The 13,960-nt window shown below is 42.5% G+C and overlaps 1 protein-coding gene across 1 annotated transcript in view; it reads left to right on the forward strand.

The window, feature by feature from the left end:
• Window positions 1-2,408: 2,408 nt before the first annotated feature.
• Window positions 2,409-13,960, forward strand: part of DOK6 (docking protein 6) — a 491,572-nt gene continuing 480,020 nt past the window's right edge. The window contains exon 1 of the mRNA XM_014606729.3: window positions 2,409-2,691. Coding sequence (XP_014462215.1) covers window positions 2,626-2,691 — 66 coding nt within the window. The 5' untranslated portion in view covers window positions 2,409-2,625. The remainder of the gene's footprint in view (window positions 2,692-13,960) is intronic.

Here is a 13,960-nt window from a genome sequence, read left to right on the forward strand (position 1 = left end):
GATGAGGTCGAACGGTCATAAACTACTGCAAGACCGTTTCAGGCTGGACATAAGGAAGAATTTCTTTACTGTCTGAGCCCCCAAGGTCTGGAACAGCCTGCCACCGGAGGTGGTTCAAGTATGTACAATGAACCCCTTCGAGAAAAAATTGGATGCTTATCTTGTTGGGATCCTATGACCCCAGCTGACTTCCTGCCCTTTGGGCAGGGGGCTGGACTCGATGATCTTCCGAGGTCCCTTCCAGCCCTAATGTCTATGAAATCTATGAAATCTGTGGGACAAATTGTGAGTGCCCTACACTCCGGGGAGACCTCTGTAGCCAGGAGAGCTAAAGGGTAGGGCTGGTAGGAGAATATAAGAGTTTAAATGCAATGGGACTGAGGAGGCTGAATCCCCTAGTGGGGATTTCATAGATTTCATAGACATTAGGGCTGGAAGGGACCTCTGAAGATCATCAAGTCCAGCACCCTGCCCGAAGGGCAGGAAGTCAGCTGGGGTCATAGGATCCCAGCAAGATAAGCATCCAATTTACTCTTGAAGGTGTTCAATGTAGCTGCTTGAATCACCTCGGATGGCAGGCTATTCCAGACCTTGGGGGATTGAGACCTTCCAGCACAAAAACCCGTCTTGAGGAAAGTCTCTTGTGGGCATATGTAAATGAGGCACTTACTGCACATTATCATAACAACTGGGGATCCTGGTTTTCTCTGATAAAAGAAATCCCTGCTTTTTGGATTTAAAGAAGTAACCAAAAATCCACATTTTTCCATGATTAAAATGAAACACCACTAATACAGAGATATTAACACACCCACAAGAGATGTTCCTCAAGCTGGGTGTCTCTGCTGGAGGGTTTCAACCCCCACTTCCACTTGGGGATTTAGCCTCCTTAGTCCCATTGCAATTAAACACTTTTAAGTGGCTAATTCTATTGAAATGTGTATTTTGGGTTACTTTTTTTTTAATCCAAAAATCAGGGACTTTTTAACCAGAGAAAACCAGAATCCCTGCTAATAATACTGCGCAGTAGTGCCTGACAGCATAAACTGTGCCAGTAGCCTACTGCTAATGCACAGTAAGCGTCACTATGCGCTGGTGCTACTGCACGGTAACTCTAGGTACTGCCCATTTAGTTTGGTACTTTATTGAGTACCAAACTAAATGCGCAGTATCTAAGGCACATCAATGAGCTTGTAGATGTGCCCCTGTGTGGCAGGGTCTGGACCCAGCCTGCTGACTTGCACTTTTTGGGGGCTTCTGAACTGCCCAGTTTGCGTTGTACTAGCAGGTGTGTTCTTTGCCCCCTGAGGGTAGACACCCCACAGGCAGCCTTCAAAGAAATTGCTGTTAACGTGTTTTGTGGGGCAGGCCTAGGGTGGCCATCGTAAAGGACATTCTGGCTTTCTGCTACTGTCCTCTATTGATATGAAACCCAATGCCTTTACATCCTTTTCTCTTCAAGAGAAAAATAGAGGACATAAAGGTGTCTGGTTTCGTATCAATAGAGGACAGAGGACAAACAGACTGTCCTCTCTGGCGGCCACCCCATGAACGACGCTTGACCGCTGAGGCTGGGGGGGCATGGTGACCGCCTGCAGGCGGCGGTGTCGGCAGCGGGGGAGTGGCGGTGGTGTCTGGGGAGCTCCTGCAGGCAGCCGTGGTGGTGTTGGTGGCAGGCTGAATGGGGAGCTCCCGCAAGCGGCTGTGGCCGTGTTGGGGGTGGCGAGCAGGGTGGCGAGCACCAACTGGTGGTTGATGACCACCCGCAGACACTGCCTATAGCATTGGTGGAGGCCAGCGGCCATCAGGAACTGCCTGCAGATGCCACCGGCTGTGTCAGTGGTGGTGGGAGGTGGCAAGTGCTCCGCGGCAGTCCTGGCCGTGCTTTTCGCAGGGGGTGCACCGCCCATCTCAGAGGGTACACGTGCACCCGCGCTGCCAAGGGGCCACCCTAGGGGCAGCTGCAGCACTCCCTGCCTGGAGGAGGCTGGAGTCAGTGCCTTATTCCCTCCTTCCTTTTTCAAAGCTACTCGTTGACCCCAAGAGAGGTAGCTGGCCACGAGGTAGGCAGGCTGACGAGTTAGGATTTCAGGAAAAACGCCGGGTCGGGGGAAGGAAAATCATGTCTTAAACACCTGAAGAAGGGGCTACTCGGGACGATGGGGCACAAGTCACGGCACCCTGCCAGGTCACCCCATGCCCCAAGTGGAGGCTCGTCGCGGGCGGGGCGCTGCAGGACCAGGTCAGCGGCCGGCCGGGGGCGAAGGGCAGCGGGGCGCTGGCGCGGGGGCGGTGCCAGCATCCTGCCTCCTCCCCCTCCCGCCCGGCCGAGGGGCGAGGAGGCGGTGCCCACAGCGAGCCCCGCCCTGCGCCGCCGCCGGATGGTGCGGGCCGGGCGCGGCGGGGGGAGCTGCCGCCCAGCCGAGCCGAGCCGAGCCGAGCCGGCTCCCGGGCCGGGGGCAGCGAGCAGCGGGCAGCAGCGGCCGCCGCGCGCCCCTTCCCCGCGTGCCCCCGGGCGGCGCGGCGCGGCGCGGCGCGGCGCCGCCTGCATGCGCGGGGCTCCCCCGGGAGCGGCGCCCGCCGGCAGGACGAGGCGGGCGGCGCGGGGAGCCGGCGGCCGTGGCCATGGCCTCCAACTTCAACGACATCGTCAAGCAGGGCTACGTGAAGATCCGCAGCAGGAAGCTAGGGGTGAGTGCGCTGCTCGCGCCCCCCATCCCCGGGCCCGCCCGGCTGCACCGTGTGCTGGGGGCATTGGCAGTGCAATGTATCCTCTCCCCTCCCCTCCTCTCCGGTGTGTGTGTATGTGTGTCCTTGCAAGGGGGGACTTGGCTTCTGCAGGAGGGAGACGGGCAGGACCCCTGCTCCCCGCTGCTTGTGCCCGGGGGTGGTGTCCAGCCGCCTGCGGGCAAAGGGAGGGGGCGGCAGGGCTCCCTGGTGCGGGGAGCAGGGGGCAACCCCGGTCCTGGGGCACCAAAGTTTGCAAAGTGCAAGCAGATGCAGCCCCAGCCGCTGCTTGGTAGGGCCCCCGGGTGCCGGCGATGCCCTCCTGCCGACACCTCTCTGGCACCGGGACCCCGCGGCGCCTCCCCCCTCGGGCCGCAGTCTGGTCCTGGGGGCCGCCCTGCTCTCCTGACTCGCCAGGCGGGCAAACCTGGCAGCATTTATTCCAGGCGAGGTGGACCTGGGGAGCGCATCCTGGGCTGTGGAGTCCCTGCCAGGTGGGAACAGCCCCTTCTTGACATGACAGTGTCTGGGCAAGGGGGTGAGGAGAGGAGAGGGGAGCTCTCAGATGTGGCAGTGGACCGATGCCCACCATGGCCCCGGGAGGAAGGGATGTCTCCAGGGCTGCCATGCCGCTCAAGGAAGAAAGGCTGGACAATACCTGCCGCGGGTGTTGTGACAAGGGGAGGAGGAGTGCTGCGGTTCAGCCTGCACAGCCTCAGGCAGGTGGTAGTATAGGCTTAGCTATGGGAAGCAGCTGCAAGGAAACAAACACCAAATACAGAGGAAAAAAGCCTCTAGGAAAAATAAATAAATGAATAAATGTAAAAAAAAAATCCATCAGCAAAGTTCGTACTGTGTGGGCATGTGTCTGCTTGTCCGGAGAGCATTGGTGTCTTGCAGTGCCCTAATTTTGTAGAGGACCCTATTTTTTTAGTTTGTGAATTTTTGTTCTTGATGAAGTGAAACATGAAACCTTCTGGGTTTGTTCTTTGTTAGGTATAAATGCCGTAACTTGTTAGATGTAATGTGCCCCTGATTATAATACGCTCTGTTTTTAAAAGGCAGAGAGAAGAAAACATTCCCTCCTCTTCCCCCCTCCCCCCCCCCAGTTATGGCTACATAGAGCAGGGACATCTTTCAATTGTCATCTGCCTCACCCTCTCTTTCCTGCTTAACTAAAGCTGAAACTCTAGCTGCTGCTGAAGCTGTTTTTCACTGGGAGGGTAGTAAGCACTGGAACAGGTTACCTAGAGGGGTTGTGGGATCTATATCCTTAGAGGTTTTTAAGACCTGGCTGGACAAAGCCTTGGCTGTGATGATATAGTTGGGGATGGTCCTGCTTTGAGCAGGGGGTTAAGCTAAATGACCCCCTGAGGTCCCCTCCAATCCTAACTTTCTCTGATTCTAAGGTTTCCATGGGTGGGTCTGTGATCTTTGGGAAAAAATAACAGAAGCGTCTCCAAGGTTGTGAAATAGGAGGAGAGAGACCAGGAGCAGTTAACAGGAAGCAAAATTGCCCTCAGAAAGGTTAGCTTAATTAGTGGAACATCAAGCTCATTCATTAATACCTCAAGAGTGAAGACCAATGAGCCATTGAGGCAATTGCTTCCCTTAGCTTCATGAATAGTAATGCAACACTTGCTGCATTATGGAGCAGAAATCAAAGCAGGGTGCTTCTGTCCTAGTCGGAAAATCACCATCTCTGTTTAATACAAACACCCCAATTTTGGGGGAAAAAGTGCATGTTACGTATGGGGAAAACATGGTATATTTCCAAGTTAACAGGATGAAGTCTGATTATCGTATTTTGTATTTAAACTTTTTATGGAATACAAGAGCTCTATCCTCTTGTAAACGTGTAAATCAGTCTTAAAGGATGAAATAAATGTTTGCTAATGTTTTTTGAGTGAGGAGAAAAATTGCAATGTAAGGGAATACATCCTTCCTATTGGTGTTACCTCATCATGTAAGCCCTTACATACACACATCTAGATTCATCTTAAAGGGTTTTTTGTTTCAATAACTCCATTTGTAAACCTGTTCCACAACTTGATTCCACCGGTTAGATGCTGGAAACTCTTGCCCAGGTGCTTCTAAATCAAGCAAATAATATTATACGCCATGTTCCATGTTTCTTATAATAGTTTCTTCCCCTTACAAATTTAAATGCATGCCTTTTGTATAAGAAAGAAAAATATCCACAGAATATTGTCTCTTGTAACTCAGATCTGGGAGAGTCCAGGTCACTAATGCTAGTTTTAATGCCAAACCTGCTTAGAGCCCACTACCTTCTAGACGGGTAGCCAACCCGTTACAGAGATTCAACCAGTGCTTTTGCTCTATTTAGTCTTGCTTTATGGCTGAGTGAGGCATGGATGGGAATCAAACTAAAGGTACTATAATATAATGCAATTTATGGAGGGACAGTTAGATGTTCAGTTGGGTGAAGTAAGGTAATGCAAAAGAGAAATGCCACTCTTTTCATTTGAAAAGCGAGATATTTATTTAACTTTAGGAGCAAACTTTCTGGTGGAGTATTTAGTCTCTAGTAACCCTAGCCTTCTCTTATCTTTCTCATTAATTGCACACTTCTCTACAGAACAGTTTGTCGTGATGAGTGCTTTGTTACAAAACATGTCATTACTTTATTAAATTTATATTTTGCTTTATTATTTAATGTCCTTTATTGTATTAGTCCATTAAGCTAATCCTTACATTTGAAATATATTTTAATATAGGAAGGCTCGCTCTCTCCTATTAATGTTCTCATACCAACATCCTTTTAAATGTGATAATTTCACTGTGCAATTCAACTCTTTGTGCAAGGAATTAGGAGGCATATCATTCCTTGGCAGTCAGTACCATGAGCTCTTTAGCCATCAGTAAACTATTTCATAATAAAATGAGATTACAAGAGTTCATAAAGAAGGCATAGATTGTTATCAAAATAAATGACCACATCCAATACCAGAATTTATAGTGACATTTTTTTTCACAAATATAGCTATGTATTACAGTGATTATCATAGCTTTTTAGTTTGCCTTATTTCTTCACAACTACTGAGCCCTATAGTAAAGTGAGCTTATGTCTCAAATGGGCTTTTGTGTACTTGCTTACTATCAAACAATTTTCAAATTGACTCCATTGTACATACTGTTTCTTTATGCTGCTGGTAAAAGTAGCTCCTTTTGAGTTGGAATGAGAGACAACAATACTACCTCAGAGGGAAACCTTACTGGCAATTCTGTTTTTTGTCAAAATCTGTCAACCACTACCATTGGGAAAATAATTGCAGCTGCTGCAAAAGCAGTGGGATATAGGAGAGAGTCACCTAACTAGTTTAACCATCCAGACTATCTCTTTATGTTGATTAAAAATGCTTTTTTTAAATGCATGCATATAATATTTCCAGGATGCCCAGCAGCCTCGAGAAGTATGGTTATTAATATCTATGTAGGAAAATGTCTTGAATGCATAGATTCACAAGTATCTGAGGTCTTTAAAACTTGGAAGCTGTAACTAGTGAGGATAATACTAGTAATTAAAATACCTTTTAAAAAAAAACAAACAAGGTTCCCAATGACCTAAATATGTCTGTTTCTTCAACTTGCTAACATTACCACACTGATTGCTATTTTGTATTTCCCTAATACTACATAAAGGAAATATCTCATCTTTGCAGCTGTTACATTTGACTTGGGTGACCCTTTGTTGAAATAAATTTGATTGCAGTGTGGTATGCTGTTAGGATTATAATAGGTCACTTGTGTAGTATGGAATAGGACTATGCTGCTTTTGTTCTTTGTGAATCTTTAATATTTGTGTTATATTAAAATTCATATGACACAATTTTACACCATACTGGCTGTGCTCATGTGCTGAAACTTCCTTGTAAGAGATTGGAATCCCTTTGTTGTCTTCTAAGCTGGAAAGATTTCATGGCTTGCTGAAGTGCTTTTTCCTAGAAGGAAAACAGTTTGATGTCTCATTAAATAGTCTAATTAAAAATGGGTATCATGTCACTGCTGTAGTCTTGTTTTGACCCATTTCAACCCTTATTTTATAGTCTATTTTTCTCTTCTTTTGGCACACTTTGACTGCAGAATAAAATAATTCTGAATAATGGAAATTTTCATTGAGTTTGTGAATCAATCCTGTTGTTTATGCATTTCCACATACTGAGCAGAATTATTTGCTGAGTGGTTCATTTTATACTCTAATGCTGTTATCCAAAGAGAAAATTGTACCTGCCAGTCAGCCTTGATTGAGTAATAAATAACTGGTTGCTGTTAGCCACTAAATGAAAAGTTTTACCATACTGAGAACTATTTTTATTTTGTTATGTGCTAGTAAATTATTACAGGTAGCTTTTCTGAAGGTGAATGTAGTGTTTTCAGTGCTGCTGATTTCAGTGCTGATTAATTGAAGACACAGTTAATATTCAAGTGAACATGAACCCCAGGCTGCAGGCTGATTCATCTTGAATCATGGCAGTAAATATCTTCCAAGATTGTAGTATTTATTAATCTCTATGGCTATATTTTTTTGACAGAAAGAGAATAAGTCTTCAAAATACACAGTGCTTTAGGTTATACTGATTGAGAACAAAAGCTGTGTTTTAACTAGAGGTCGTTTGATGGATACAGCGAGCACAGTACAGGTTCCTTTACCTGCTGGGGTTACCGTAGCTTATTTTGAACAAAAGCAGCCAGCAACCTTGTTTTGTATTGGGTTAAATGAGATGACTTGGGATATTTTCTTTCCATAGTTTATGCTATAGTCTGTTAAGCATAATGTTTGTCATGATCATTGGAAGAATTCAACGTGACAGTTATAATGTCAATCACATTTACAAACTAAACTTTAATTTAGGTTTCAGTAGATGAAAGCCATTCATAGGGTTTTGTTAATTAAACTATAAGCAATAATTGTATTAAAAGATTTCCATACTCTTAGGACTGAGGAGTCTAATTAATTGTGGGTGATGGTACTCCTATTGTTATCACTGTTTCCTAAGACATGATGCTAAAAGGATTGTATGATCACCTATTAAAGCATTTAATCATATTTACCATATATATAACTGATTATGTCATTTTAATATCAGTAATTACTGCTTTTTTGTCACAAAGATATTAAGTGCAAATGAATTCTTCCCTTAATGAGTTAATTAACATCAGCTTGAACCTTTTTCTTGCTAGAGTTGCATGAGTGGCTTTGCAGAATTAAATGTAAATGTATGGATTTCCAATCTGCTTATTATCCTCAGCAATGGTAATTTTGAGCTAAAACAGTGATTTATTGACTAGAGAGAGAATTGGAAGCCATTGTAAATAACAACAGAAATTCCCATAATTTTTCAGTGTTACTGTTTCTGTTTAAATATGTTCATGATACACATTCATATTAGGTGCTTTTAAAGCAGTGTACTTCCTAGTTTTTCTTGATGCTCCTGTTTCATTTATCTTCATGAGTTTTGCTAGTCAATGGCCTGCCAATTTCAGAATAGATGATAAAGATAAGCCAAGATGAACCTTGGCTTAAATGGACAGTTTTCCTCTTTTAGACTGTATGTCACCTATATATTATGGATGCTCTGGCATTTACTCTTGTGTAATATTTTGGATGTAATTCCATTCAATTATACCTTAGCTGAGTAAAGATTATTTACCCTCAGCAGGACTGAGGGTTTGCAAATCCAAGCCACAAGATTTTATTTTAAGATAAAAGATAATAGCAAGATAATAGCACAAGATTTAGCAATTCATATAACTCCACAATAAGTCAGTGGTCTTATTTGACCATTATTTAATGAGGTGCTGTTTTTGTCTTATTGTTTTCTTGCTGGTATAAATGGCCTGTATGAAAGCCTATCTAAAGGATCCTATTGCCTTCAGTGGCTTTGGATGAGATCCCAAGAAAAAACACAAGCAAGATTGCATAGACCCAGAATTTTCTTGCTATAAGATATCCTTCAACCCTTGCTCACACACATGGTCCTCCTTTATCATTTGAGTAATTATACAGCATGAACCTGCCATGTGTTTTTGCTTGAAGTATGCAATAATAATGATTCATATCATTAGTCAGTTTCTTCTTACCTTTCTAGAAAGAATTCTTGTGTTTTGTTTCATTCATCCAGATTTTTGCCAGGAGTGCAAAATGCTTTTTACTTGTTGCCTGGCAACAGCATATTTTTGCTCACATCAGTTGCACTTTAGTTTTATATATTTTTTGTAACTAGAAAATTCTAAAAAGCACAGCATACGGTACTTCCTTTTTTGAAAAGATGAGTAAAGCTTTTATGAATGTCATCCTTTAGTATGTTTGTATTATTCTGGACTTGACAAAGCAATCTGCTAATTGAAACATTTTTCACAAATGCCATGATTCATATGGTGTAGGTGTAAATAGACATAACAAGCAATGTAAAATATTTTGGTCATTGCAGGTGACTAAACTTCCATTTCTGGAATACTTACTGACATTGCTAAAGTTCTTTGGGTATCATGTGATCCAAAAAACAAAATTATGGTATTTTCCTTTACATTGTGTTCTTTTAAAGAGTTTTAAGGTCAATCTCTGCAGCAGCATCGAGCAAGATTCAGAATTGTTTTTTTTTTTTTTTGGTCTGGTTTTAATTAATATTTGATCTACTTCAAATCTGTACTTACAAGTAAAATATATAGTTTAGCCTTAATAATAAGTTTGCTTTGCTTCTCTGAAAAAAATAAGCAAAAAAATAAAATGAGTTTTGAAATGTTGTGTGGGGGTCTTGTGTATGATGGGCCAATACTGTAAACCATTCTTCATCCAAGTAAGTCCTGTTTATAAGATTGGCTCCTTGGTGCTCCTTTCTCATTTCTCTGAAAAATATTATATTAATAAGTGTTCTAAGAATTTCATGTTAAGCTATAGATAAACAGATGTCTGAACTATGACATTTCTTTTATGATCTGAACACAGTAAAACAATATATAGTGTTAAATAGATGCTTCTTTTAATACTTTATTGCTAGTTAAAATGCATAAGCATGCTAAAAAGTTTAGCTAGAATTTTCATGTTTGAGGGAGTCCAGGATTGTATTCTGTGGCTGGAAAAAAAAAAGTGAATTTATATGTATTACTATTTATTTAAATGGATACATATTACATTTATGTTTACTTTACATAAGCCTATTAACGCATTTACCATATGCAAACTTAAAGTCAGAGTGTGTTTAAGGTACAGCCAAAAAAGGACATCTTTCAAACTTAGCACATGCATTAAGGATTGTATATTTTAAGACGGCTATCCTTAAAGATATATTGCCTTAACTCCTATACAAGTAAGCAAGACTGTATTATGTCTGAGTACATAATGTAATTGGACTGTCAGAGAAAATGGGGAAAATCATTTGTAGAGTTAAAGGCCCATGCTGCACTTAGAGACTTAAATTGTGAGTCCCTACCATTTTTAAAAAAAGTGTTTTTGGCTGACCATGGCTACCATTGTAGTATTTGGTCAGAGCCCATTTACTGGGGCTGAGACTGACCCTGGAGGGTTTTGAAGATCTATATTAGTACCTTGAATTCTTAGAAGTTACTGAAAAATTCCTGTTGTTTGTGAAGTACTGCTGAAACCTGCTCTTTTCTAGTAAGCTCCACTAAAGAATCAAACTTCCACATTTTGGAGCATCTCTAAGGCTAGTTCTGTGTGAAATGTGCCATGGTAATTCTATCTAGAGATTATAAAAGTACAAAGAATTATTTCATTGGAGGGAAACTTCCAAGTAATTCCATAGCACTGCAGATACCTCTAAACTGGGAAAATTTTTCAGTGTGGACACACCTTCTGAAAAATGGGAGCATGTTCCTTTTCTGCTGTATCATCCAGTTGCTTATAAAACTAGCAAAAATTCTTGGTTGAACTTCAGATGGTTTACACTCCATAAAGTTAAAATCAGATATGGAGAACTGAAGCACTTTACTGTCTGGGTCTGAGGGGAGGAAATTACATGTTGGTGTACTACAGGTTTCAGCCCATGGTGCTACATTGTCTCTTCGTTTGCTTGTTTTAAAAAGGAGGGGGTACATCTAATGATTGCAAGATATAGATTGGTTTAATGTAAATTGCTTCCTATTTTTCTGCTTCCCTATGCTGGAAAATTTCTTTAGAGGGCTCTGGTGTTTTACCTGTACTTTTCTGTGCTTTCTTCTTATGGACTTCTCCTTCCCATATCTTTTTAGGCAAAAGTTCCTGAATCTGTATCCATAGAATCGTTGGTGGCTTGGCATTGGTCATAAAGCTCTCAGCATTTCTTTTTCCTATAAAGAATGAGGCCACAGAGAATACAAAATTGGTCTTTTTTTTTTTTTTTAAGAGCATAATTATCTATTACTATGTTTGGACAGAGAACAGTGGCTGACCTCTAGGCAGAACTGAAATAAACCTGATCATAGGTGATAATGCTTAGCTTTTCATTCATTTTGACTCTCACTTCCAAAAATATGTTCTGGAAGGTATAAACTCATCATCTAGTTTGAATCTGGTTGGAGAATATTTTTGAGAGCACAAGGTTCTTGGGATTTCATGATACATCCATTATACATTCAAAAGTTCTTTGTGTTCTGAGTTAATTTAAGGTAGGACGTTATCGGTGATGTTTAAATATCACCAGTGTTCTTTCAAAGAAATTGCTTTTACTGGAAAAGTCAACTGTATTAATTAAAACAATAATTATTCTCTATTTGGAAATAACTTCTTTAAATTGTTGTTGCATTTGAAGATGAAAAAGAAAAGATTTTCCCATACCAGAATAGTGTAAACTGTGTTCTTGAAGCACTTACAAGTAACCACAAAATCATAGGCAGCTATGGCTAAGTCCTCCTGCTTGCAGAACAACTTCAGCTCTTAAATGAGTTCAAAGAATAAGTTTCATATTTTCCTAGTTTCATAGTAGCTAGGATCTGAACAGATCATCTAGCCTGACCCCCTGCCACAGGCAGGAATGAATGCTGGGTTCACAAGACCCCAGGCAGGTGATCGTCCAACCTCCTCTTGAATATGCCCAAGGTAGGGGCGAGGGCCACCTCCCTGGGAAGTAGGGTGGCCAAAATCTGGAACCAAACTGTAAAATATTGCCTTCTGATCTCCAACCTAAACCTATTCTCCATCAGCTTATGACCATTGTTCCTTGTCGCTCTAGGTGGTGCTGGGGAGAAAAGAGCTCTGACTATTTGCTGTTGATCCCCCCTGATGAGCTTGTAGGCAGCCACCAGGTCCCCCCTCAGCCTCCTCTTGCTGAGGCTGAACAGTTGAGGGTGCTAAGCACCTTGTATGATTGACAGGCTATAATGAGCAAAATGGCAGTATGCTTTTTTTTTTTTTTAAGTTATGCTGTGTATATACCTACCATCCAAAGATTTTGTCTGAAAGATTTGAAAATTTAGAAGTTAGAGAACAAGTTTATTTTCTTTTGGTAACTTCTATATTAGATGCACGGTGTAGTCTCTCTTTAAATTTATTCTTCAGGTTTCCATGTACCTATACTATTAGAGATCTAGAGGACTAAAATTTACAGAAACACAAGAAAAATAATTTTCCAGGATATTATTAAAACACAGCTTGTTTTTGAGAAAAACGAAACAAAACCCCCAATAATGTATTTTGAATGGCCACTTTTAATTATACAATCAAAATATCATGATCCGGTGCAGTTTAAGGAATTATTCTTAACTGAAGAATTTTGCTTTAAAGGAGAAACCTTTTTTTAGATCGTTAATCCTGGTTAAAATACACCATTTTTTTTTCTTTTGCCTCTGAAGAAATGAATATTCTTTGCCCAGTAAGGAGATATAGATCCTGGGTCACAAAAACGTAATTACCTTAACTATGAAAAGAAAAAATAATTTTGATTTTAATTTTTATTTAAACTTTTGCTTTTGTACACTTAAATCGAGGGCAACTTAAAGATACTTGTATACTATTAGAATGGTATAAAATGCTCTTAGAGTAAACGGGGAGGGGGCCCTCTTTATCTTACTTTACAGTCTGTAAAATGAGAGTAACACTTTCTCTCCCATTCCCTCTGTGAAAAGTGTGATCCACAAAAATAAACCAAAAAAACCCTTAAAATCCAGCAGGCTGTGTGTTGTGGTAGCTTTGCTTTTGTTAGACATGACCCAGGATCCTGGTTTTCACTGTTTAAAAAATCCTGAATTCCCTAATTTAAAAAAACCCCCAAAACTCACATATGCTGATTAAAACCCCCCCTAAAATCTACATTTTTTCCCACAATTAAAATGAAATGCCACTACATATCTATACGTATAGGTATCAGTTGAACACAATATTTTATTGATACATTTACCATTTTAAAGCAAGTTTGAAGCCTACCAGTACCTCCATTCTTATAATAAAATAAAATGTAAATACATATATATTTTGGCATTTGATTTTGGCTTTCCGTATCATGGAAAATCAGACCTTCCCCTGCACCCTTTGCTTACCAGGACACAGGTCCAGCTGCAGCCCTGCTAGTGCAACTTATTCCTGACTCAGTGCCCCTTGCTACCAGCCTTCCAGTGTAAGATGAAGGGAGTGGGTGTGTGGGGAAGGGTGGGTGTGGGCACAGTCATGTGCCCCCTCAGATTTGTACACTCACAGCAGGGTGCAAGGCAGTAGGCAGGCCAGACCAGCTCTGGGCAGGAGCCACCTCGATGGCCCAGCAGGCAAGATCTGGTTTTGGAGGTTACTCCATACCTCCATGGCCACCAAGGTGAGGCATCCCCTCCTTGCCCAGTAGCAATGCGGGTCAAAACTCTATGCTGCTGCCTTGCCTTACCTTGGCAGCCATGGCAGCGCAGTGCTCCCTCCTGCACTGGATCCCGCCTGCTGGGCCATGAAGCCGGCTCTTCCTGGGAGCTGGTCCAGCTTGGCTGCAGCCCTGCACCCACTTTGGGGGTGGGGAGGGGTATGTGCCCCCCTGCCATGTCATCTGTGCTCCTCCTCCACATCTCCTGTATTTCCCTGCCCCAGCCACCAGATGCATGAGCTAAGCCCCCTCCTCCACTCCCACAACCGTAGATTTACCTGGAGGGATCCGCAGGAGCTGCTCTCCATTGCCAGGTTGCCACGTGCATTTGTATGTGCACACATGCATGTGGTGCCAACTGCCCCTTGCATCCCACTCCCCCAGCCCCAACCAGCCCCTTGCAGGCTGAAACTGTGGCAGCCTGTGAGGGGAAACGT

Source organism: Alligator mississippiensis, chromosome 3 (genome assembly GCF_030867095.1).
Source record: "Alligator mississippiensis isolate rAllMis1 chromosome 3, rAllMis1, whole genome shotgun sequence".
Classification (NCBI taxonomy): domain Eukaryota; kingdom Metazoa; phylum Chordata; order Crocodylia; family Alligatoridae; genus Alligator; species Alligator mississippiensis.